This window comes from Leucoraja erinacea, chromosome 24, assembly GCF_028641065.1.
Source record: "Leucoraja erinacea ecotype New England chromosome 24, Leri_hhj_1, whole genome shotgun sequence".
NCBI lineage: Eukaryota > Metazoa > Chordata > Chondrichthyes > Rajiformes > Rajidae > Leucoraja > Leucoraja erinaceus.
This window is the reverse complement of record NC_073400.1, coordinates 19,450,180-19,474,017: the sequence shown is the minus strand read 5'-3', so window position 1 is coordinate 19,474,017 and position 23,838 is coordinate 19,450,180. Positions and strand designations below refer to the sequence as shown.

Below are 23,838 nucleotides of genomic sequence, written 5' to 3'. Positions count from 1 at the left end.
GATAATTATTTCAAGAATTTCAGTCGGGTAACAGATAGCGCAGGGACGTGTGCCAAGGCCGACTCAACTTTGGAGACAGCATCTGGCACACAGATCTGCAAGCGGAGGTACATATTGAATCAATTATTCCCAGTGTCGTTCAGCGACTAATGTGTACTTCACAGAACTGGCTCTGCAACGTCCTTACATTGTGAGCGGGGTAATCCCCCCTGACTGGGAACTAATGTCTGAGTGTGGGTGGAGATAGGGGGTGAGAACGTTAATCCCCTCTGGCAGGGAACATGCTTACCTTGCGAGTGGCGAATGAGAGGTTAATCTCCTCTGAGTGAGAGGGTTAAACCCCTGTGAAAGGGGGTGAGGAGATGGGTTGAGAGGGTTAATCTCACGGATGTGGAACGGGTGGCCTGCAGTGTGGACAGGGAGAGAGTTTAACTGATGGGTAACGGGAGCCAGGGATGTGGATGGAGGTGAGAGGGTTAATCTCCTCTGACAGGGAGCGGGCAGCTTGATGTCCTTAATTTTCAGCTGGTTAATCCTCTCTGGCAGGGAACGTGCTGCCAGGTGTCCTTACATAGTGAATGGTGATTGAGAGGATGAATCCCTTGTGAAGAGGCAGTAATCTGCCTGGGATGTGTGCGGAGAGAGGGGGGTTCGCCCTCTTCAATGGGGAATGGGTTGCTGGGTGTGGATGGGGAGAGAGTTTACACTGAGAGGGAGCGGGTGCCCCGGGTGTGGGTGGGGAAGGGTTAATTTACTCGTATGGGGAACGGTCTGCCCGGGATGTGGATGGGGAGAGGGTTAACACTGAGAGGGACAGGCTGCCAACTTTGAGAGTTTCTGGCTGCACTCCTCGCTCCCGCCTACCTCGTGGATGGGACGTGTCATCTGGAGCTTGATCTTGGGCTCGGGACGTCTTGTAAGCAGCCTCCGATTACGGACCAGGGTTCCAGCACCGTGCCAGGCTGTGCCAGGCCCCGCCACGCCACGCTGCACATCCCTACCCTGCCCTCTTCACCCTCGACACCCCTGCTCACCCCTGCAGTGGGGAGGCGAGGGTTTTGGGGATGATGTTGGGACGGTCGCTGGGACTGTGGTGCTTGCTGGTGTTGGGGGCGAGGAGGCAGCCGGGGGCACGAGGGCAGCAGGGGATGGTGGTGGGCACGTCCCGGCTGCGGCGGGTGGAGCTGCTGGTGGTGGTGGACGTGGGTCTGGCGCACGCACTGGGTGGGGAGGTGCGCCCCTATGTGCTGGCGCTGCTGGGAGCGGCGGATCGGCTGTACCGGCACCCGTCGCTGGGCAGCGCAGTGAGGCTGGTGGTCAGCCGGCTGGAGGTGGTGTGGGACCAGGCCATGGGTCCGCGGGTCGTTCCCGACGCCAGGCAAACTCTGCACGCCTTCTGCCGCTGGCAGCGGGAACGGCGGCAAATGGGAGACTGGGGAGAGGCACCGTACGATGCTGCCCTGCTGCTGACACGAGAGGTAGGGCACACCCACCAGGGCACACCCACCAGGGCACACCCACCAGGGCACACTCACCAGGGCACACCCACTGGGGCACACTCACTGGGGCACACTAACCAGGGCACACTCACTGGGGCACACCCACCAGGGCACACTCACTGGGGCACACTCACTCACTGGGGCACTCACCTAACCACTGGGCACACTCACCAGGGCACACCCACTGGGGCACACTCACTGGGGCACACTCACTGGGGCACACTCACCAGGGCACACCCACTGGGGCACACTCACCAGGGCACACTCACTGGGGTCTGTGCACTGAGGCTAGGGCACACACATCATGACACACACCGTAGCACATCCATCAGTGCACCCACAAAGGCACATTCACCAGGGCACACTCGATGGGAACATTTACCTTGACACACTTACAGTGACACACTCACCAGGGCACACATCCTGGGTCACTCGCCAACTCAGGCTGATTGGGACACATTTGCTGTCCCTGCACATCAATGTTTACACTGTGTCAGACTGGCTGCATACACCTGCCGGGTCACACTGCCAACACTCATAAAATCACACCTGCAGGGGCACACTCAGTCACATCTGCCAGCGTACACTCGCCATTCTCAATCCTCTGTACTTAGCTTCGCACTCATCTTGCATTAAATCTGTGGTCACACTCACCACAGTCACATCACTGGGTCACACTTACTGGACCCACACCCACATTGCTTACAGCTGCCAGGATCACTCATGCTCACCATTCTTGCTGTGCTCACACTTACCTGGATCAGACAGACAGGACTCACAATCAATGGTGTGACACCGTGCTCACATTCACAGGATTCACTGTCACAGCAAGGCCGCCCAGCTCAGAGTCACTTGTCAGAGTCACACTCACATGGGGTCGAACACACACTCTCTCAATCTCACCCTCCTTCTCTCTCTCGATCCCCCTCCTTCCCCCAATCTCTCCCTTCCTCTGTTCTCTCTTACACTCTCTCTCTCTCCCAACACTTTTCACTCCCCTTTCCCTCTTTAACCTCTCAATTCTCTCTCTTTGCCTCTCTCTCTCTATCCCTCTCTCTCTCGCTCCCCCCCCTCCCACTCATTCTCCCTCACTCTCACCCTATATCTCTCACCTCCCTTCCTTCCATCTCCCTCCACTATTCTCTCCCCCTCTCTCCACTCCTCTCTCCCTCTCTCCACCCTTCTCTGCCCCTCTCTCCACCCCTCCCTCCCTCTCTCCTCTCTTATTTTTGGCAGCCCTTGTTTATTGGGCTCTGCCACATTCCTTTGCAAAGGACCTTAAAGCAGCAATAAAAAATCAAGGAGGCTCTGGAACTGCTGACAAATACAATGTGGTCAGACAGAACCAAAGCTTTCTGAGTTGCCTCTCACAAATCCGCTCAAGACCACAATTCTGCTTCAGTAACCACACACACAAACACTGTGACAACAACTCATAAAAATAGGTACAAATGTTCCAACATAATCTGTCTACACTGCACCATGGTCCAGGACATTGGCCTTCAGAGCGCCTTCCCCATCGCTCATGAATTTGGTAATCACTCATGCATGTTTTACAATCCTTTTTTAGTCTTTACAAGGGAGTTTCTTGCAGTCGTAATTCTTTTATCATGGTATTACATTCATCTCTGTACACTGATCGGTGTCACAGAGTCCCTCGCTCTCAGGGGGGATATCTGTACACTGACTCTCTCTGTACACTGACTGTCTCTATACACTGTCTCCGTACACTGCCCCTGTACACTGACTGCGGTAGAGTTGCTGCCTTACAGCGCTTTCAGCACCAAAGACCCGAGTTCGATCCTGACTACGGGTCCTGTCTGTTTGGAGTTTGTACGTTCTCCCCGTGACCACGTGGGTTTTCTCCGAGATCTTCGCTTTCCTCCCACACTCCAAAGGCGTGCAAATGTAAAAATTGTCCCTAGTGTGTGTAGGGGTCGGCGTCGGGACTCGGTGGGCCGAAGGGCCTGTTTCCGCGTCATATCCCTATCTCTAAACTCTCTCCATGCGTTCTCTGTACGCTCTCTTTCCACACTCGACAAGTCTCTGTACACCCTCTACATAATCTCTATACACTCTCTCTGTACACTGTCTGTACACTGACTGTCAGGGCCGGATTTACGTATAAGGTAGACAAGCTTAAGCTTAGAGCCTCGAGATCTAGGGGGGGCTACTCACCTCGCTGCCTCACTGACCATCAGCCCACCGGGACCTCCTACTCTTTGCCCGATGACCCTAGCCACTCCACCGCCCTCCAGCAGCCCGCAGCAGTCTCCTTACCTGCAGCCTGGACTCAGCACCGGGCCTGAAGTTTCCACGCTGCAGACTCCCACTCCCCTGGGTTTGACTGCGCTGGGTCTTAGTGCTAGGCCCCCCAACCCTGGTAACCTCAGTGGCTGTTCCACTGGGTCTTCCCCATTCCCCTCAAACCATGTGACCCCAGCTCTTCCCCACCCACACTACAGTCCTCATACCCCTTCCCCCCTGACCACCCACCACCCCTCCACTAGACATCGCCTCGACCTCAGTCCACTCACCTGCCTTCCTCCGGCCCCAACCTCCATCCCTGCCACAGGCCCAACACTCCAGCTTCAAATGGCGATCCAGGTAAGGCTCCGCGGTGAATCCAATATGGATTTTGAAACCAACTGTTCAATGATAACATACAGTAGGATCTAAAAGTGTCACACTGTCACTTTCGGGTAGTCATGGCCTTGTAGTTGTGGGGGTGGGGGATTGGGAGGGGGGGGGTGGCCTCCCAAGAGAAATAGCTTAGGGCCTCTCTTCATCTAAATCCGGCCCTGCTGACTGTACGCGCTCGCTGTACACTCTCTCTGCACACTCTATAAAATCTCTGTATACCCTGCACATGGTCTCTGTGTATCTCTACACTGGCTGTACTATCTCTCTAAGTACAATGACTCTCTGTCCATTGTCCCTGTACACTCTCTCTGTAAACTGACCATACACTGTCTATGCACCCTCTTTCTCTGCACACTCTCACTGTACACAGTCTGTACAATATCTAACAGCATTAACACCTCGGTGCCATTGACCCGTCAGAACCTCTGTCAGGAAAACTTCTGCGAGTCGCTGGGGCTTGGCCACATTGGGACGGTGTGTGAGGTGGATGGTGGTCAGAACTGTGCCGTGGTCCAGGACATCGGCCTTCAGAGTGCCTTCACCGTCGCTCATGAAATTGGTAATCACGTGCCTGATTTTAAGTTCTTTTTTTTGCCTTTACAGGGGAGTTTTCTGCATAGTCACAATATGTTTGCACAATTATCATGGTATTACATTTATCAATACTGCTGTTCGTGCAGTTTGTAAACAACAGGCATCAAATTACAATATATTTAACTCCACGATACATTCGAGACCCTGCGGTGATCAAATTGTATGGAGTCCCCGTGAACACCGTGTGTTCCCTCTCCAGGGACATGCGGGCACAGAAGTAAGCCCGTGAGCGACTTGGGTAGAGACCTCACTGCCCATCCCCAGGACCCAACAATGGCCACCTTGGCCAGGCCCCAGGAGCAAACCGACAGGGAGAGACCCCCCCCCCCCCCCCCCCCCCAGACCCACCCCCTCCGTATTGGGCAACTTTTTTTCACACAACCACAGAGGGTAGTTGAGGCCAGTTCACCCCTTGTGGCTAAGGGGATCCCCCCCCCCCCCAGGTACCCCCCCCCAGCCATCACTGACCCGAATGGCCCCCCTCCGTATTGGGTAACCAAAGGGTAGGAGCGTGGGGCTGAAATACAGCCAAATCAGAGGAGCAGCCTCGTGTAATACTCCCACAGGGACTGCAACCTCTCACACTCCACGTACACACAGTGACAGGCGGCTGGCGTGACCATGATCCATGTACAAATCTATTACATGGCACGGTTGTGTACAACACCCCGAGTCCCCGATATAAAGGGAGAGGACTCACAGAGACAGAGAGAGAGAGACCTCCACTGGGGACCCTCCCCGCGGTCGGACAATGGAACAGCCCACCAAGGCGTGTCCGGACAGCAAGCGTTTCCCTGCATCACGGCGCGTTGGCTATCTCGGAGAGACGGCTCATGTTGTGTGGGACCGGCTCCCGGGAAAGATTCCGGGCCTTGGGTCTAGTGAGCAATTCCAGTGGAGCCGGGTTAAGCCCGGTCGGAATCGCTCCACGCTCACGAGCATCTCTGACACCCATCGTGACAGGGGGGAGGACTGGACACTCTCGTGGCTACACCACCCCCTCCCTCTGAGGAGGAGCAGGTTGGCAGTAAGTGACCAGATTTTGGGGTCTTTAATTGCTCACAGTAAATATTTGGCCAACCTAGTTTTTACAAGGCTCACAGCTGACCAGATATGGGACATCCTTGGCGCATTCTCCTAGTGAAGAGGCCCCAGCAAGGATCCGTTAACGTTTACGAGACTCTCTGCAGCAGCTTACAAAAGCCAGACTTGGGCTACGAAATGCGGCCTTAGTCCAAACACTTGCAGAGTCCTGAAAGTTTACTCATGATCCATCCTGTCTAACACTTTCTCCTGATCAAGGGATAGGTTTCAGTTAGTCTGGACGAACAACTTGTAGGAAAGGTGGGTCGTGGAGCAGTTGGATGTAGTCCTCGGTGGACCAGCCTGGATGGTGTAGGACTGGTCAGGGTGGATCACTTGGACCAGCACGGAGCCTGACAATTTGCCATTGGCCGGGCAGAAGGAAGAACTTGTACTTCGTGCTGAGGCGAGACACTGGGCACTACTCATTAAAAAACACAGATAAAAAAAACTTCTGGGATGTCCTTGGGGGCAACTACATGAAGGTCCTGAGGGAGAGCATGTTCAGCGGGGAGATGCCCCTCTGCCCCTCTCATGGGGTAGTTGTCGTCCTGCTGCCCACAAGCCCTGATGGCCCCTCCATCCAAGGGGGCGTGCCCCTCCTGAGTGGTGCTGGGCATCGGTCAGCTCCCCCAATGTCAGGAGACCATTGAGATGTGGGAAACATCTGGGCCGACGGTTGGCAGGCCCTTCCCTATGACCTCTCACGTCCTCGTTGCATTGATCCGACGAGAACAGCCTTGTAAAAGGACCAGGTTAAGGCACTAATCCCGTCCATATCTGTGGCAGTGGGGTCCACAATCTACCAGCAGACATCACCAGTTTTCCAGAGAGTAGAAGAGTGAAGCGTGGTGCAAATCATGCCATGTCTGGACCCATGACCTCACGTATAAACCACAGGACCACTCAAACTGCAAGTCCCTCAGTGCCGCTTCCCTCTCTTGTACAATCGCCACTGGAGTTTGTACCCCAGGCCATACTCCAAGTCGAGCACCTCTCCCACAAGCCATCCGATTCAGATTTCCCAACTCTTGGTTGGCCCTCATGCAGACTCCTATATGACCATATGAGCCATTCCCACAGTCCACCAAAACCTTCCAAAGTCTCACCACGTTTTAATGCTCCCTGACAACTAACCGTTCTGATTTTATTTCAGTGACTCACAGAGCTGCTATTAGTGTCTGACCTTGAAGTGTACTGGGACAGTGTCGAGGGAGCTTCACTCTGTGTCTGATTTTGTCGATGTTCTCTCCCTATTCGCAGGACATCTCATCGGTATGGCGCACGACAACTCGGAGATTTGTGTGCAGATGGGGGAGGACTCCTGGGGTCACCAGATGATGTCTCCCATGTTGTCCAGAGTCAACATGGCTGCGCCCTGGTCCCTCTGCAGCTTTCGCTTATCCCTCGGATTCTTTGCAAGTGGCAGGGGTGAGACTCCGTGCAGGTGGGGCTGTGAGGGAGCACCGCACGCTGCACTGTGGGGGGGGGGCTGTGAGGGAGCGCCGCACTGTGGGGGGGGGGGGGGGGAAAGGTCCCTGTATGCCCTGTGGGGGGGGGGGGCGGTGAAGGTGCCATGCACCGGTGAAGGGGCGGTGAGGTTCATATTAGGCTCGATGCTCAAATGCAAGGATGGCAGGATTAGGGAGCTCTGGTTTGTGAAGAATATTCAGGCCCTGGTCTGTAAAAAGGAGGCATGCGTCATGCCTTGGCAGCTGAAGTCAAGCGAGAAGTCGAAGGTATGTTGGAGTAGACAAGATGCAAATGAGGATGGAAAACAAGATCGTAAAATAGATTAGATTCGTTTATTGTCCTTTACATGAGTGAGCAATGAAATTCCTTGTTCACATGAAGCTAACAGAGTAAACAGTACACAGCAGACGATACTCACAGCCTTCTTTATGCAATGCATCATGAAGGTAGACTGGATAGAAGCAAGGGCCTTGTTCACCACTCTCTACAGCTTCAAGGTCAAGGTCAGTATGGACCTGATCGTAGTGTTGAAGTCAATAGTGTAGTCAATAGCATCCTGACAGAGGGGTTCTTCCTGACAATGTGATCCAGGGCAGAATGTAATGGCAGATATACAGCATCCTACAAAGACCTATGTTTCTTGTCTCTGTAAATCTATTTTTCCTGTTGCAGATAAGTTAAAGAAGAATCTAGAGAGATTCTACAAGCATATTGAAAGCAAAAGAGTGATTCAGGGGAGAATAAGGATTGTGAAAAATCAGAGGCTGGTTAAGAATTGCAGAGTGTTGTAGATGTAGCCCAGTCCATCACACAGACCAGACTCTTCACCACTGATTCCATCTACACTTCACGCTGCCCTGGAAAAGCAGCCAACAGAATCAAAGACTTGCCCCACCTTGACATTTCCTTCTTCTCCTTCATCCCGTTGGGCAGAAGGTTTAGAAGCTTCAAACACGGACCATCAGACTCAGGAATAATTTGTTCTCTCTGTTATCAGGCTTCTGAGCGGTCCTTCCATAAGCTAGGGTACTGTTTGATTCACCTCTACTCCATTGCGGACATCTGTCGAACTGATATGCTACACTCTACACCTTCCACCATTCCACCATCGCTCTATATATTGTATTTGAACTCGAATTGATTGTATTTAATGATGGTATTATCTGATCTGATGGGATAGCATGCAAAGCAGACCTGCTGTAGATTTGGGAGGAACAACAGCAGCAACAGATTAGCAAGAGATACGACTGATTGGCTCTAGCCCAAGTGTGAGGAGAGGGGTGCAAACAGTTAAAAGGCCAAGGACGCACAGTCTTTGTTCAGACCTGCTGTAGATTTGGGAGGAACAACAGCAGCAACAGATTAGCAAGAGATACGACTGATTGGCTCTAGCCCAAGTGGGAGGAGAGGGGTGGAAACAGTTGAAAACTGAGGAATTTGCTCTGTAAATTGGTAAATCAGGCAATTTATCAGTCAATTTAAGCAGGACAGCTCTTTGCGAGCGGCAGTGAGTGAGCGGCCTAGTGAGCGAAGTGCCCTGTGAGAAAAGTGTGAGTCTTTGGCTCGAGAGTCTTCGGAGGCTGAGGAGAGGAGACCACGCAATACGCTTGAGAGGGAGGGACCAAAGAAGGAGATGTCAGGCAAGCTGATTCAGTGCGATGCTTGCAGTATGTGGGAGGTCAAGGACACCGCTGGTGCCTCTGGCTGCTACAAATGCGAAAAATGCATCCAGGTAGAGCTCCTGAAGGGCCGTGTTGGGGAACTGGAGAAGCAAGTGGATGACCTCCGGTTCGTACGAGAAACGGAGTCGTTCCTCGACAAGTCCTACAGTACGATTGTTACACCTAAGGTACTGGAAGAGAGAAGGTGGGAGACAGTGAGAAAGGGAGGAAAGCATGGAATGCCAACGTCCCCGGGTGATGTACCTCTTGTAAACAGGTTCATCCGCTTAGAAGCTGTTGGGACAGAAGACGTGAGCGGCGGACTGGCCTGTGATGCGAATAGGGCTGTTGAGCCAAAACCAAAAAGGCCTAAGGCAGGCAAGGCCATTGTAGTGGGAGACTCCATCGTGAGAGGTACGGACAGGGGTTTCTGCGGCAACAGACGGGATGCGAGGATGGTGTGCTGCCTTCCCGGTGCCAGGATCCAGGATGTCACGGACAGAGTGCAGAAAATCCTCAAGGGCGAAGGTGAACATCCGGAAGTGGTAGTGCATGTCGGCACAAACGATGTCGGAAAGAAGGGGATGAATATTCTGCAGCGTGACTTTAGAGAGCTCGGAAAAATGTTGAAAAGCAGGACCTCCAGGGTTGTTATCTCCGGTTTGCTTCCAGTTCCCCGTGCTGGCGAGAGCAGGAACAGGGAGATACGGGACCTGAACGTGTGGCTGAGGAACTGGTGCACGGGGCAGGGATTTAGATTCTTAGATCACTGGGATCTGTTTTGGGGTAAGGGGGAACTGTACAAAAGGGACGGATTGCATCTTAACAGGTGTGGGACCAGCATTCTGGCAGGCAGGTTTGCCACTGCTACACGGGTGGCTTTAAACTGAATAAGGGGGGTGGGGTGTTGAATGGGACAGTGGAGGATGGAGTTAAAGGGAAAGGGTTTCTTAAATGTGTGAGCGTAGAGACCGAAGGGTGTAAAATGAGGGTAGAAGAAATAGGTAGCAAGGTGAAAAGTAAAAGTGGCAGGCAGACAAAACCAGGGCAAAAATCAAAAAGGGCCACTTTTCAACATAATTGTGTAAGGGGTAAGAGTGTTGTAAAAACAAGCCTGAAGGCTTTGTGTCTCAATGCAAGGAGCATTCGTAATAAGGTGGATGAGTTGAATGTGCAGATAGCTATTAATGACTATGATATAGTTGGGATCACGGAGACATGGCTCCAGGGTGACCAAGGCTGGGAGCTGAACATCCAGGGATATTCAATATTCAGGAGGGATAGACAGAAAGGAAAAGGAGGTGGGGTAGCGTTACTGATTAGAGAGGGGATTAATGCAATGGAAAGGAAGGACATTAGTTTGGAGGATGTGGAATCGGTATGGGTAGAGCTGCAAAACACTAAGGGGCAGAAAACGCTGGTGGGTGTTGTGTACAGGCCACCTAACAGTAGTAGTGAAGTTGGAGATGGTATCAAACAGGAAATTAGAAATGCGTGCGACAAAGGCAAAACGGTTATAATGGGTGACTTCAATCTACATATAGATTGGGTGAATCAAATTGGCAGGGGTGCTGAGGAAGAGGATTTCTTGGAATGTATGCGGGATAGTTATCTAAATCAACATGTAGAGGAACCAACGAGAGAGCAGGCTATTTTAGACTGGGTATTGAGTAATGAGGAAGGGTTAGTTAGCAATCTTGTTGTACGTGCCCCCTTGGGCAAGAGTGACCATAATATGGTTGAGTTCTTCATTAGGATGGAGAGTGACATTGTTAATTCAGAAACAATGGTTCTGAACTTAAAGAAAGGTAACTTTGAGGGTATGATACGTGAATTGGCCAAGATTGACTGGCAATTAATTCTAAAAGGGTTGACGGTGGATATGCAATGGAAGACATTTAAAGACTGCATGGATGAACTACAAAAATTGTTCATCCCAGTTTGGCAAAAGAATAAATCAGGGAAGGTAGAACATCCATGGATAACAAGGGAAATCAGGGATAGTATCAAAGCGAAGGATGATGCGTACAAATTAGCCAGAAAAAAGCAGCATACCGGAGGACTGGGAGAAATTCAAAGACCAGCAGAGGAGGACAAAGGGCTTAATTAGGAAAGGAAAAATAGAATATGAAAGAAAACTGGCAGGGAACATAAAAACTGACTGCAAAAGTTTTTATAGATATGTGAAAAGAAAGAGATTAGTTAAAACAAATGTAGGTCCCTTGCAGTCAGAAACAGGGGAGTTGATCATGGGGAACAAGGATATGGCGGACCAATTGAATAACTACTTTGGTTCCGTCTTCACTAAGGAAGACATAAATAATTTGCCGGAAATAGCAGGGGACCGCGGGTCAAAGGAGTTGGAGGAATTGAGTGAAATCCAGGTTAGCTGGGAAGTGGTGTTGGGTAAATTGAATGGATTAAAGGCCGATAAATCCCCAGGGCCAGATAGGCTGCATCCCAGAGTACTTAAGGAAGTAGCTCCAGAAATAGTGGATGCATTAGTAATAATCTTTCAAAACTCTTTAGATTCTGGAGTAGTTCCTGAAGATTGGCGGGTAGCAAACGTAACCCCACTTTTTAAGAAGGGAGGGAGAGAGAAAATGGGGAATTACAGACCAGTTAGTCTAACATCGGTAGTGGGGAAACTGCTAGAGTCAGTTATTAAAGATGGGATAGCAGCACATTTGGAAAGTGGTGAAATCATTGGACAAAGTCAGCATGGATTTACGAAAGGTAAATCATGTCTGACGAATCTTATAGAATTTTTCGAGGATGTAACTAGTAGCGTGGATAGGGGAGAACCAGTGGATGTGGTGTATCTGGACTTCCAGAAGGCTTTCGACAAGGTCCCACATAAGAAATTAGTATACAAACTTAAAGCACAAGGCATTGGGGGTTCAGTATTGATGTGGATAGAGAACTGGCTGGCAAACAGGAAGCAAAGAGTAGGAGTAAACGGGTCCTTTTCACAATGGCAGGCAGTGACTAGTGGGGTACCCCAAGGCTCAGTACTGGGACCCCAGCTATTTACAATATATATTAATGATCTGGATGAGGGAATTGAAGGCAATATCTCCAAGTTTGCGGATTACACTAAGCTGGGGGGCAGTGTTAGCTGTGAGGAGGATGCTAGGAGACTGCAGGGTGACTTGGATAGGCTGGGTGAGTGGGCAAATGTTTGGCAGATGCAGTATAATGTGGATAAATGTGAGGTTATCCATTTTGGTGGCAAAAATAGGAAAGCAGATTATTATCTAAATGGTGGCCGATTGGGAAAGGGGGAGATGCAGCGAGACCTGGGTGTCATGGTACACCAGTCATTGAAGGTAGGCATGCAGGTGCAGCAGGCAGTAAAGAAAGCGAATGGTATGTTAGCTTTCATTGCAAAAGGATTTGAGTATAGGAGCAGAGAGGTTCTACTGCAGTTGTACAGGGTCTTGGTGAGACCACACCTGGAGTATTGCGTACAGTTTTGGTCTTCAAATCTGAGGAAGGACATTATTGCCATAGAGGGAGTGCAGAGACGGTTCACCAGACTGATTCCTGGGATGTCAGGACTGTCTTATGAAGAAAGACTGGATAGACTTGGTTTATACTCTCTAGAATTTAGAAGATTGAGAGGGGATCTTATAGAAACTTACAAAATTCTTAAGGGGTTGGATAGGCTAGATGCAGGAAGATTGTTCCCGTTGTTAGGGAAGTCCAGGACAAGGGGTCACAGCTTAAGGATAAAGGGGAAATCCTTTAAAACCGAGATGAGAAGAACTTTTTTCACGCAGAGAGTGGTGAATCTCTGGAACTCTCTGCCACAGAGGGTAGTTGAGGCCAGTTCATTGGCTATATTTAAGAGGGAGTTAGATGTGGCCCTTGTGGCTAAGGGGATCAGGGGGTATGGAGAGAAGGCAGGTATGGGATACTGAGTTGGATGATCAGCCATGATCATATTGAATGGCGGTGCAGGCTCGAAGGGCCGAATGGCCTACCCCTGCACCTAATTTCTATGTTTCTATGTTTCTAAAATAAAGCGTTTCACCTGTATCTCGGTACTCTTAATCCTAAACCTAAACCTATGTGTGGAGCCACGGGAGATGTGCAAGGTGATAAATTACTATTGGTTGGTGGTATTTACTGTGGAGAAAGACATGGATGCTGGGGAAATCGGGAAAGGTAATAGTGAAGTCTTGAAGAGAGTCCACGTTGTAGAGGAGGAGGTGCTGGAGATCTTAAATACATTAAGGTAGTTACAATAACAGAGGGAGGTGCCCCCTCCTTGGGACCTGAGCAGCTGTATTCTAGGAAGAAGGGTCTCGACGCAAAACGTCGCCTATTCCCTTCGCTCCATAGATGCTGCCTCACCCGCTGAGTTTCTCCAGCAATTTTGTCTACCTTCGATTTTCCAGCATCTGCAGGTCCTTCTTAAACAGATGTATTAGAGGATGTCATTTTGGAAGCTAGGGAGAAAATTGCATGGCCCCTGGCGGAGATATCTGGGTCAACGATAACCATGGGTGAAGTACCAGAAGACTTGAGGCTGGCTAATGTGCCTCTTTTCCAGAATGGCTGAATGAAAGAGCCTGGGACCTACAGGCCAACAAGCCTAACCCTGTGGAACTGCACTGGTCACAAATCTCCAGCCACGACAACTCCCTTCCACTGCCACCCTCCGTCCTCCATGGCTATGCCAGTTCTGAAGCCAAACTACCACATCACTGTGAGTCCCATGCACCTTAAACTTCTGGATCGACCTACCATGAAGGACTTTATCAAGTGCCTTGCTAATATCCACAGCATCCACTGCCCTACCTTCATCAATCTCCTCTGTAATTTCATCAAAATCTCAATCAAGCAATGACCTGCCGCAGACAAAGCCAGACTATTTATCCCAATGACAGGCAAAGATAGGGTAGACAGTCAGAACCTTTTTTTCCAGGTTAGAAAAGTCAAATAGCTTTAAGGTATGAGTGAAACAAAATTTAAAGGAGATGTGTGGGACAGGTTTTTTGCACAGTGGGTGGTGAATGGCTGGAACCTGCTGCTTAGGGCAGTGGTTGAGGCAGATATGATAGTGGCATTTATGAGACTTTTGGCTAGACATATGGATATGCAGGGAATGGATTGATGTGGATTGTGTGCAGACATGTAAGATTTGATCTTGGTATCATGTTTGATACGGACATTGTGGACTGAAGGGCCTGCTCCTTTGGTGCTCTATGTTCTATGCAATAGGTTAAGCGAAAAGAAAGATACAGTGTGCACAATATAAAGTCCAAAATCTGCAATTAGAGAGGCTGGAGAATGGGTACTGTACCCTCACTTGTGGAAGGACTGTTCAGAAGACAGATAACAGAGAGCAAGAAGCTGTCTGTGGTGTGCGTTCTGTCAAGCTTCTGTATCTCCTGCCCGATGGGAGTGGGGAAGGTCTTTGACTAAGAAGGAACTGCAGATGCTGGAAAATCGAAGGTACCCAAGTGTTTTGGCCCGAAACGTTGCCTATTTCCTTCGCTCCATAGATGCTGCTGCACCCGCTGAGTTTCGCCAGCATTTTTGTGTACCTAAGGTCTTTCATTATGTTGGCTGCTTTACCAAGACAGCATGAAGTGCAGAATGAGTCAATGGTGGGGGAGTCTGGTCTTTGCTATTGACTGAGCGGGTGGCGCAGTGGTGCGGTGAGGCCCAGGTATGAGCCTACCTGTGGGTGCTGTCTGTTCAGAGTTTGGATATTCTCCACGCATGTGATTTCTCCAGGTCCTCCGGTTTCTTCCCACATTCCAAAGACGTACAATTTTGTAGATTAATTTGGCTGTAGAAAAAAATGTGAATTGTTCCTGGTGTGTTTAGGATAGTGCTGGTCTACAGGGATTACTGATTGGCATGGTCCCGGTTGACCAATGGGCCTGTTTCTGTACTGTATATATAAACTAAACTAAACTATATCTACAACTCTGCAATTTCTTGCGGTGTTGGGCAGAAACCAACTTGCAATGGTTCCCAAACCAAGTTGCAATGCAACCCGACAGTGCACTTTCTATGTGTAAGTAGGAACTGTAGATGCTGGTTTAAACCGAAGGTAGGCACAAAAAGTTGGAGTAACTCAGCAGGGCGGGCAGCATCTCTGGAGAGAAGGGATGGGTGATGTTTCGGGTTGAGATGTGTGTGCAGAAGTTTGTAAAAATCATGCCACATTTCCTCAGTGACCTGTGTAGGTAGAGACTGACCAAAATCCAGCATTCCACACTTGCCAATTGGACAGGAAATTAGCTGATGGAAGAAGTCGGAGAGTGGTAGTGGTGAGTTGGTATTCAGATTGGTGATCGACCTCCAGTGGAGTTCCACAGGCATCGGTGCTCGTTCCCTGTTGTCTGTCATTTACATTAACAATGTGGATGGCAATATTGTTTACATGGGTTGTAAGTTTGAGGATGACACCAAAACGGGTGGTGTGGTGGGTTGTGCGGAAGGCTGTGTAAGATTATAACAGGATTTAGATGAACTGGGGATGTGGCCAAGGAATGGCAGGTGGAATTGAACTCAGAGAAGTCATTCTCCATGTTGGTGAGTTAAACAAGGGTGAGTCACACAGTAAATGGCAAGGTCTATGAGACTGTTGAAGACACAGATATCTCAGGGTACAGATACTTATTTCCTGAAAGGGAGGGCACTGGATACACGGGGTGGAGAAGGGGTTTGACATGCTTGCCTTTAACGGTCAGGGAACAGACAACAGTTATGTTACAGCTGTACAAGGTGTTGGCGAGCCCACACTTATGGTCACATTGTTATGGGAAGGATGTCATTAAGCTGGAACAGTGCAGGAAAGATCCACGAGGATGTTATCCTCTCATGATGGGCATGTTAGAAGGAAAAGCTGGACAGGCTGAGTGTTTTGTCTGGCGTGAAGGAGATGGAGGGGTGACCTTATGCAGGCATATAGAATCATGAGGTGTAGGGATAATGTTCGCGTTCACTCCTGAGACGATGCAATAGAAAACAACGGAGAGGAGTGAGATGGAAATTTCTCTTCCCTGGCCTCCTCTTCCTCTCGCCATTTTCCCAACACTCTCTCCCACCTCCCGCTCACCTATCGGACCCCCAGCTCATGGTTTCCCCTCTCCCCCGCACAGGTGACTGCCTCTTGAACGAACCGTCCGTCTCTTTGGCTGAATCCGTCCCTCTTGCCGGCACGACCTATGACCGGGATATCCAGTGCCGGTTGTCCTATGGCCCGGGGTTCCGGGCGCGACCGGGCCTGGACCCGTGCCCGATGCTGTGGTGCTTGGCTCGGCACCAGGGTGAGTGGCAGCACGTCAGCAAGCAGCTGCCCGCCGCCGACGGGACCCCGTGCGGGGGAACAGCCGTCTGCCTCCGCGGCAAGTGTACCGCCAACTGGAAACAACTGGTACGTACCCAACCAAGGACAGCGCAGAGGGAGCCTCAATCACCTTGTGTCTGACCCCTGGTGACTGTTGCTTTTTTCCAGACTCCGGTAAACGGGAGCTGGGGTTCCTGGGGTCCGTGGAGATCCTGCTCTCGTTCATGTGGCGGTGGGGTCCAGTACTCTCGGCGCCGCTGTGACAATCCCACTCCCACCAACTTCGGCCACTTCTGCCTGGGGACGTGGGAGAGGTTCCAATCGTGCAACCTGGAGTCGTGCCCGAACGACAACGGTAGGTTCACATGGTCACAAGCAGCAGCCAGCCCACTTAGCTTGTCCCCGCCACTGCCCGTCTCTCACTGCCCGTTTCTCCTCTGATCCTCAGATACTAAACGTTCCCATTACTCTGGTGCAACTTCCTCATACTAGCCCTTTTTCCAGATCAGCATTAAACCATGGTCATCGAGTCATAGAACACGCCCTTCAGCCCACTGAGCCCAAGCGCACACCAATCACCGATGTACACCTATGCCACATGAATCGTATTTTTATTCTCCCAATGGCCCCCCCCCCCCCCCCCCCCCCCCCCCCCCCCCCCCCCCCCCCCCCCAGGTTCCCCTCCTGACCCCCGCCCCCCCCCATCAGGTTCATCTCCTGACCCCCCCCCCCCTCATCCACATATTAGGGCATTTCACAGCAGCCAATTACCCCATCGACCCACACATTTTTGGGGTGTGGGAGGAAACTGGAGCAACCAAGGGTCACTGGCAGGAGGTGCAAACTCCACCAGCCGAGGTCAGGATTGATGCTGGGGCACTGAGCTTTGTGATCTGCCTGCGAGTCTGAAATATGGCCTTAAACTGGAACCGCCCATCCACTTCCCACTTCCCGGAGAAAATGCGTGGCAATGTGTGCATCCCCTGCACTTGCTTTGTTGCACCTCACTGTATGACCACTCCATTGAACTATGTGGATCAAATTGCATCTGCCCGTCCTGAACCCAGTCCTCTGCCCCCTCCATGTACTCTGGTGGTCCCTACACTCTGAGGCTGGGATTTATCTGACGGGAAGTCCGTGGTGTGCCGACAGGTGTGAGTTTCCGGCAGGAGCAGTGCGAGGCGAGGAACGGCTCATCTCCGGACGGGACGCTGCAGGAGTGGGAACCGTACTACCATGGCATCCGCTGGCCAGACCTCTGCAAACTCAACTGCCTGCTGAAGGGCACCGACCTGGTCACAGTCTTCTCCGTCAAGGTTGGTCCGTCTCCCCTCCCTACCCAACTCACCTCGCCCCCACACTGCCTGTCTGCTCCTCCACCCCCTTGTTCCCCGCAAGGCTGGCCGCTCACAGGAGGGATTAACCCCAAAGCCCACCTGCCCTTGAATAGGTCAACACAGGCTCAATGCATACTGTTGGGTTACATCACAGCTTGGTTTGGGAACAGCTTCGACCAAGACCGCAAGATATAGCACAAGAGTTGTGGATGTAGCCCCGTCCATCACACAGAACGGAGTTTCCACCATTGGTTCCGTCTACACTTTACACTGCTTTCGGAAAGCAGCCAACATAATGAAAGACATCCTACTCCAGTCATTCCTCTCCCTGTGGTAGGTACAGACCCACGAACACCTTCTTCCCCTCTGTTATCAGGATTCGCAACTGTCCTTCCCTAAGCTGGTGTCCTCTCTGATTCACCTCTACCCCGTCGAAGACATTGGACTTTGTGTATGGAGCTAATGCGCGCCAATGCTGGGAACTAGTGTACATTCTTCACTCTATCTTCACATTTGCTCCAATCATTATACTTTGGCTTAAGTTATATTTATCTATATTATTACATGATTTGATTGGCTAGCAAAACAAAGCTTTTCATTGTACCTCGCTACACATGACAGTAATAAATCTAAACCCATGCGGACCAACACGGGGTCAACACGGGGTCAACATTGCTTCAATGTGGCATCAATGCAGGTCAACATTGTCAACTTGCAGGGTCAACTTAGGTTCAATCACATTGAAGCCATGGCCAAGAAAGCGCACCAATACTTCCTCTAACGTTTGACACCATTTGGCAGGTCTCCAATGATTCTAACATCCACAGATGTGCCGTTGAAAGCATCCTATTAGGATGGATCATAACTTGGTTTTGAAAGTAGTTCAGTCCAAGCCCATAAGACATTACAGAGAGTTGTGAATGTAGCCCAATCCATCTCAAACAAACTCCAAACTCTTCCATCCACCCCACCATTAACTCGATTTATATTTCACGCAGCCAACATAATTAAGGACATTTTACACTTTTGCCGTTCCTTCCTCTCACCTTTAATGCAGAACGGAAAATACAAAAGCTTGAAAGCACGTACCACCAGATTCTGGAACAGCTTCTTCCCCGCTGTTATCAGGTTACTGAACGGTCTTCCCCTAAATCAGGGCGCAGTGCCGATCTTCCAACCTCCCTCATTGCAGACCTTGCACTTTTTTAAAAATCTGCACTTTCTCCCTAGCTGTAACAGTCTAACGCTGTCACACTATATTCTACACTCGCACTACCCGTTGTACATGTGCACAGTTTGGTTACACTCATGCATCGTGGGCTTTGACTGGAAGGCGTGGAAACAAATCTTTTCACTCAATCCTGTTATACATGACAGTAATAAACCAAAACCAAATGCAGGGTCATGGCAAGGTCAATGCGCAATCAACATGGGGTCAATGTGGTGTCAACATGGGGTCAATGCAGGTCAACACAGGGCAGTGTGGCGTCAATGCTGATCCATATTGAGTCAATGACGTCGATGCATGATCAATGTAGAGTCAACACGGGCTCAATGCCCCCCCCCCCCCCCCCCCCCCCCCCCCACCCCCACCCCCTACAGGTGAGGGACGGTACGCGCTGCTACCCGCACAGTGACGCAGTGTGCGTGAGGAGCCAGTGTGTGAGGACCGGCTGTGACGGGGTGATCGGCTCCAGGAAGCGCTACAGCCGATGCGGTGTGTGTGGGGGCTCGGACACCGACTGCGAGAGGGTGATCGACCACTTCCGCGGCAAAGCGTGAGTGAAAGCAGCCAGCCTCCCTCATCCTCCAAACCCTGACCATGACCTTCAAACTCTGCCCAAACCTGCCCCCTGGTCTCTGAATCCATACCCCCTTCCCTCCCTCTGAACCCTGGCCTTGACCTCTTTTCCGTGCCCCTGATCTACCAATTATGCCCCTTGACCAAACTCTAATCTTCAACCCCCTGAACCAATCCCCTGACTCGCACACTCTGGCCCCGACTTACAACCCTGCTTGTCGGTCTCCAAACGGTTCCTGTGTCCCCTGAAACCGCCCCTCAAACTTCCAACCCACCCCATTAACCTGCCTTGGAAACCCACCACTCAATCTCTGACCCTTGCCCATCAACCTCTGACCGATGCTTCTTAAATTACAGAATAGCTGGAAACCTCTGCAGACATTCCACACTTTGGCCTCGGCTGCCTTTGCTTCCCCAGCTGCCGACCCACTCCTGCTAAACCTTGACCCCCCTCTTTCAAACCTGTGACTCTACTGTACTTTGACCCTGCAAAATATGACTGCGATCCTCACACCCCTCTCTATATCCACACTCAATCTTGACCCATAAACCCATGGACAGGACAACCTTTGACCATTCAACTGTAAACCTCCAACCCTGACATTGAACCTTGATCTGACCTCCACGATGACCGGCCTTCCCTTCCACCCGTAACAGGCATGACTGTGGCACCCGCACCCTACCCATTGCCCCACGTGCCCGTTCACCTCATCAGCTACCCCTTGCCCTCTGATGCTGTACCAGTGGGTGCAGCCCCCGACCCCTCTGTTTGCCCCAAAGGGTGAACTATAGCAAGGCGGGGTAAGGGTGGGGGAGCGGGGTGGTGGGGAGGTAGGAATGCAGTGGGAGCAGCCCCTGGTCTCTGTATCTGCCTCACAGTGTGAATAACATTGAGGTGGGGGTTGGGTGTGTGAGTGTGGGGGTGGATCTGGGAGGACGGTGGGTTGGCGAGGTGTAAAGGTGGGTGTGGTTATGCAGTGCTGCAGCCCCTGACCCATCTATCTGCCCCACAGGGGTGGGTAGGGGGGGGGGGGGGGCGTTGGGGATGAGAGGGTGCGGGTGGGGGTGTGAGGGTGTGAGTGTGGGGGGTGATGGTCTAGCCCTTGACCCGCCGATCTGATCCTCAACGCGAACTACACGGTGGGGTGGGGGTGGGGCTGGCGCTGTGGGTGCGTGGGGGGGGGGGGGGGGGTGGGGGTGGGGGTTGACGATATGGGGGTGTGAAAGTGTGATGGGGGCAAGGTTGGGGGTGAGGATGGAGATGTAAGAGTGGGTGCAGCCTCAGCCCGTCTAGCTGCCCCAGAGGGGGAACTATACGGAGATGGGGTGGGGCACGGGGTGAAGGAGCGCAGTAGGAATTGATGAGGCGGGGGTGTGGGAGTGTGGTGGGGTCTAGGGTGCGGTTATGGGAGTGCAGTGGGTGCAGCCCCCTGACTTGTCCATCTGCCCCACAGGGTGAACTACACCGAGGTGGTGGTGATCCCGCGGGGGGCAGCCAGACTGAAGGTGCAGCAGTTGCCCCGGAGGGGGCATTCCCGGCTCTCTGCCTACCTGGCCGTGCGGAGGGAGGACGGCAGCTACGCGGTGAATGGGGAGGGGCGGGTCACCGTCTTCCCCAGCCTGATCCAGGCGGGGGGAGTGGCGCTGCAGTACTCGGGCTGGGGACCCCGCCGCGACAAGCTGGAGGCCCTGACCCACCGGCCTCTCACCCACGCCCTCAACCTGCAGGTCTACCATCCCCGAGGCCGAGGGGTGGTCCGCCTCACTTACTCCTACTACCGGCAGAAGCAGAGCGCGAAGCCGACGGGGGCGCCAGGACCTGACCCCGGCGTGCTCAGCCCTAACCCTGCCCTCGTGCCCGGCATAGGCCCCACTCCTGTAGCAATACCGCTCCCAACCCCAATCCCTGCACTGGACCCCACTCTGGTCTCGAACCCTGTCCCCAGTCAAGACCAAGCTGGGGTCTCCAACCCAGACCCCACACCTATACCAACCCCAGTCCCCACCCCCATCGCCACTCTAGCCCCTACTGCAGTCCCGAGTCGTGTCCCCAGCCTTAGCTCCAGCCAGGAGCACACATCACCACTTCCTCCTGCCCCCACCCCCGGCGGGGCCCTGGCTACCGCCCTGGTTTGCTGGCGGGCAGGACCCTGGCAGCTCTGCTCAAGTTCCTGTGGGGTGGGCTGGGTGGCGAGGAGGGTGCATTGTGTGGATGGAGCAGGGAGGCCAGCCCAGGGTTGCAGCCCAGAGCAGCAGCCACTCGCCATGGCGCTGTGTGTGAGAGGGGCTTGCCAGGGGAAAGGGAGGCTTAGACCCAAGGTGAAGCTCGCTGCATACCGTCCCATCACACACTCCAGGAGCAAGGGTTAGACACAGGGGAGGCTCCCTCCGCACCGTTCCTTCACGCACTCTCAGGGCACGCGACAGACACATTGAAGCTCCCTCTACGTCCAGTCTCATACTCCCTGGTCACAGATGAAACTCCCTCTGCACTGTCCCATCCCCCACTCCCAGGCCACGGGTCAGACGCGGTGATTATAGACGGATATAACTCACAATTAGTCTGTCTGAATCTATTTATACCACCTGCTGACATTTCCATAATTTGACATTTCTAACATTCAATAAATCTGCTTGAAACACACCCTGTGTGTGGTTTTGTATTTATGTTTGTGCGTCTGTGTATCTGTCTCTGTGTGCGATCGTGTGTGTGTTTGGGTGTGTATGTGTGTCTTCGTCCCCGTATGTGTGTCTGTGTATGTGTATTTGTAAGTTTCTATAAGATCCCCCTCAATCTTCTAAATTCTAGCGAGTACAAGCCGAGTCTATCCAGTCTTTCTTCATATGAAAGTCCTGACTTCCCAGGAATCAGTCTGGTGAACTTTCTCTGCACTCCCTGTATGGCAATAATGTCCTTCCTCAGATTTGGAGACCAAAACTGTACGCAATACTCCAGGTGTTGTCTCACCAAGACCCTGTACAACTGCAGTAGAACCTCCCTGCTCCTATACTCAAATCCTTTTGCTCTGAATGCTAACGTACCATTTGCTTTCTTCACTGCCTGCTGCACCTGCATGCCTACTTTCAATGACTGGTGTACCATGACACCCAGGTCTCGTTGCATCTCCCCTTTTCTAATCGGCCACCATTTAGATAATAGTCTTCTTTCCTGTTTTTGCCAGCAGGTTTGGCAAGAATAAGAAATTTCATGATGAATATACATCTTTCCTCACAGAAATGATTGAAAATGGTTATGCTGAAATGGTACCAGTGGACCGGTGCATGAAGCCAGCAAGCCTTGGTCAAATCGGATAAGTTTCTATAACTAACCTCGTGTGTATGTTTGTGTGTCTTTGCATTCATGCACGTGGGTCTGTATGTGTTTCTGATCTTTCAATCCTCCCTCTGCCTCCAGCGTGATGCTGTGTGTGTGTGTGTGTGTGTGTGTGTGTGTGTGTGTGTGTGTGTGTGTGTGTGTGTGTGTGTGTGTGTGTGTGTGTGTGTGTGTGTGTGTGTGTGTGTGTGTGGTGTGTGTGTGTGTGTGTTGTGTGTGTGTGTGTGTGTGTGTGTGTGTGTGTGTGTGTGTGTGTGTGTGTGTGTGTGTGTGTGTGTGTGTGTGTGTGTGTGGACAGTTTGCTATCAGTGCCCACACTTTCGTTGAGACCGTTATCAGTGGTGAGCGAGGAGGTGTGATCACCTGGGCACAGTTGGGTTTGCTCATTGTTGTTTGATGACGAGAGGGCGTCTGGCAGAAACCGTTGTAAACTCCATCTCAGATAGCAGTGCATCCTGGAAACTCTGAACCAGAGGTCCATGGGCAGCTCACTCCTGGTATTGGCGAGGGATGGGGTGGGCCGGAGGGAGAGTGTGACTTTACTGTGTGCTCCTCAGCTGACAGCACCCACGGCTCCAGGCAGATGGGGGGGGGGGGGGGGGGGGAGGAGCAGACGGGAATGGTAGCAGACTGGGTGGGCTTTTGGCTAGCACAGGGGTATAGTGCAAAGGAAGGCCAGCGACAGACTATAGGAGAGAGGATAGGCAATGGGTGGACAGCACGCACAAGTGACCCCTGCCCTCTGGTCCACTGCTAGGACATGCACCACCTACAACGGGCAGCTCGGGCAGTGGGGAGACGCCATCAACACTGTGCCCACAAACATCAGCCATCCACTGCAAGAATCAGTGAGCAGGGTCAGTGTGCTCTCCCAGGCCGACATCTCCAGGACTGAGACTCCACTCACACCCGGTGCCATCCACTGGTCAGACCTCATCATTCCCACCAGTCTTACTGTCTTCGGGGGCTCGGGACCCGGGACCCAACGCAAGGGTGATGATGGAAGCAGATGCAATAGGCGCGGTCACGGGGCTTTTAGACAGACACACAGAAGTGCAAGGGATAGAGAGGGATGTGGATCATGTACAGGGAGAGGAGGTC

The 23,838-nt window shown here is 51.9% G+C and overlaps 1 protein-coding gene across 1 annotated transcript; it reads left to right on the top strand.

The window, feature by feature from the left end:
• Positions 1–871: 871 nt before the first annotated feature.
• LOC129708725 (A disintegrin and metalloproteinase with thrombospondin motifs 5-like) lies at positions 872–22,037 on the top strand. Its single transcript, XM_055654674.1, is given in 9 exon segments — positions 872–964; positions 966–1,478; positions 4,563–4,701; positions 7,083–7,250; positions 16,078–16,352; positions 16,434–16,620; positions 17,418–17,581; positions 19,205–19,380; positions 20,858–22,037. Coding segments are annotated over 9 exon segments (2,631 nt in total). The 3' UTR covers positions 21,774–22,037.
• The last annotated feature ends 1,801 nt before the right edge of the window (positions 22,038–23,838 follow it).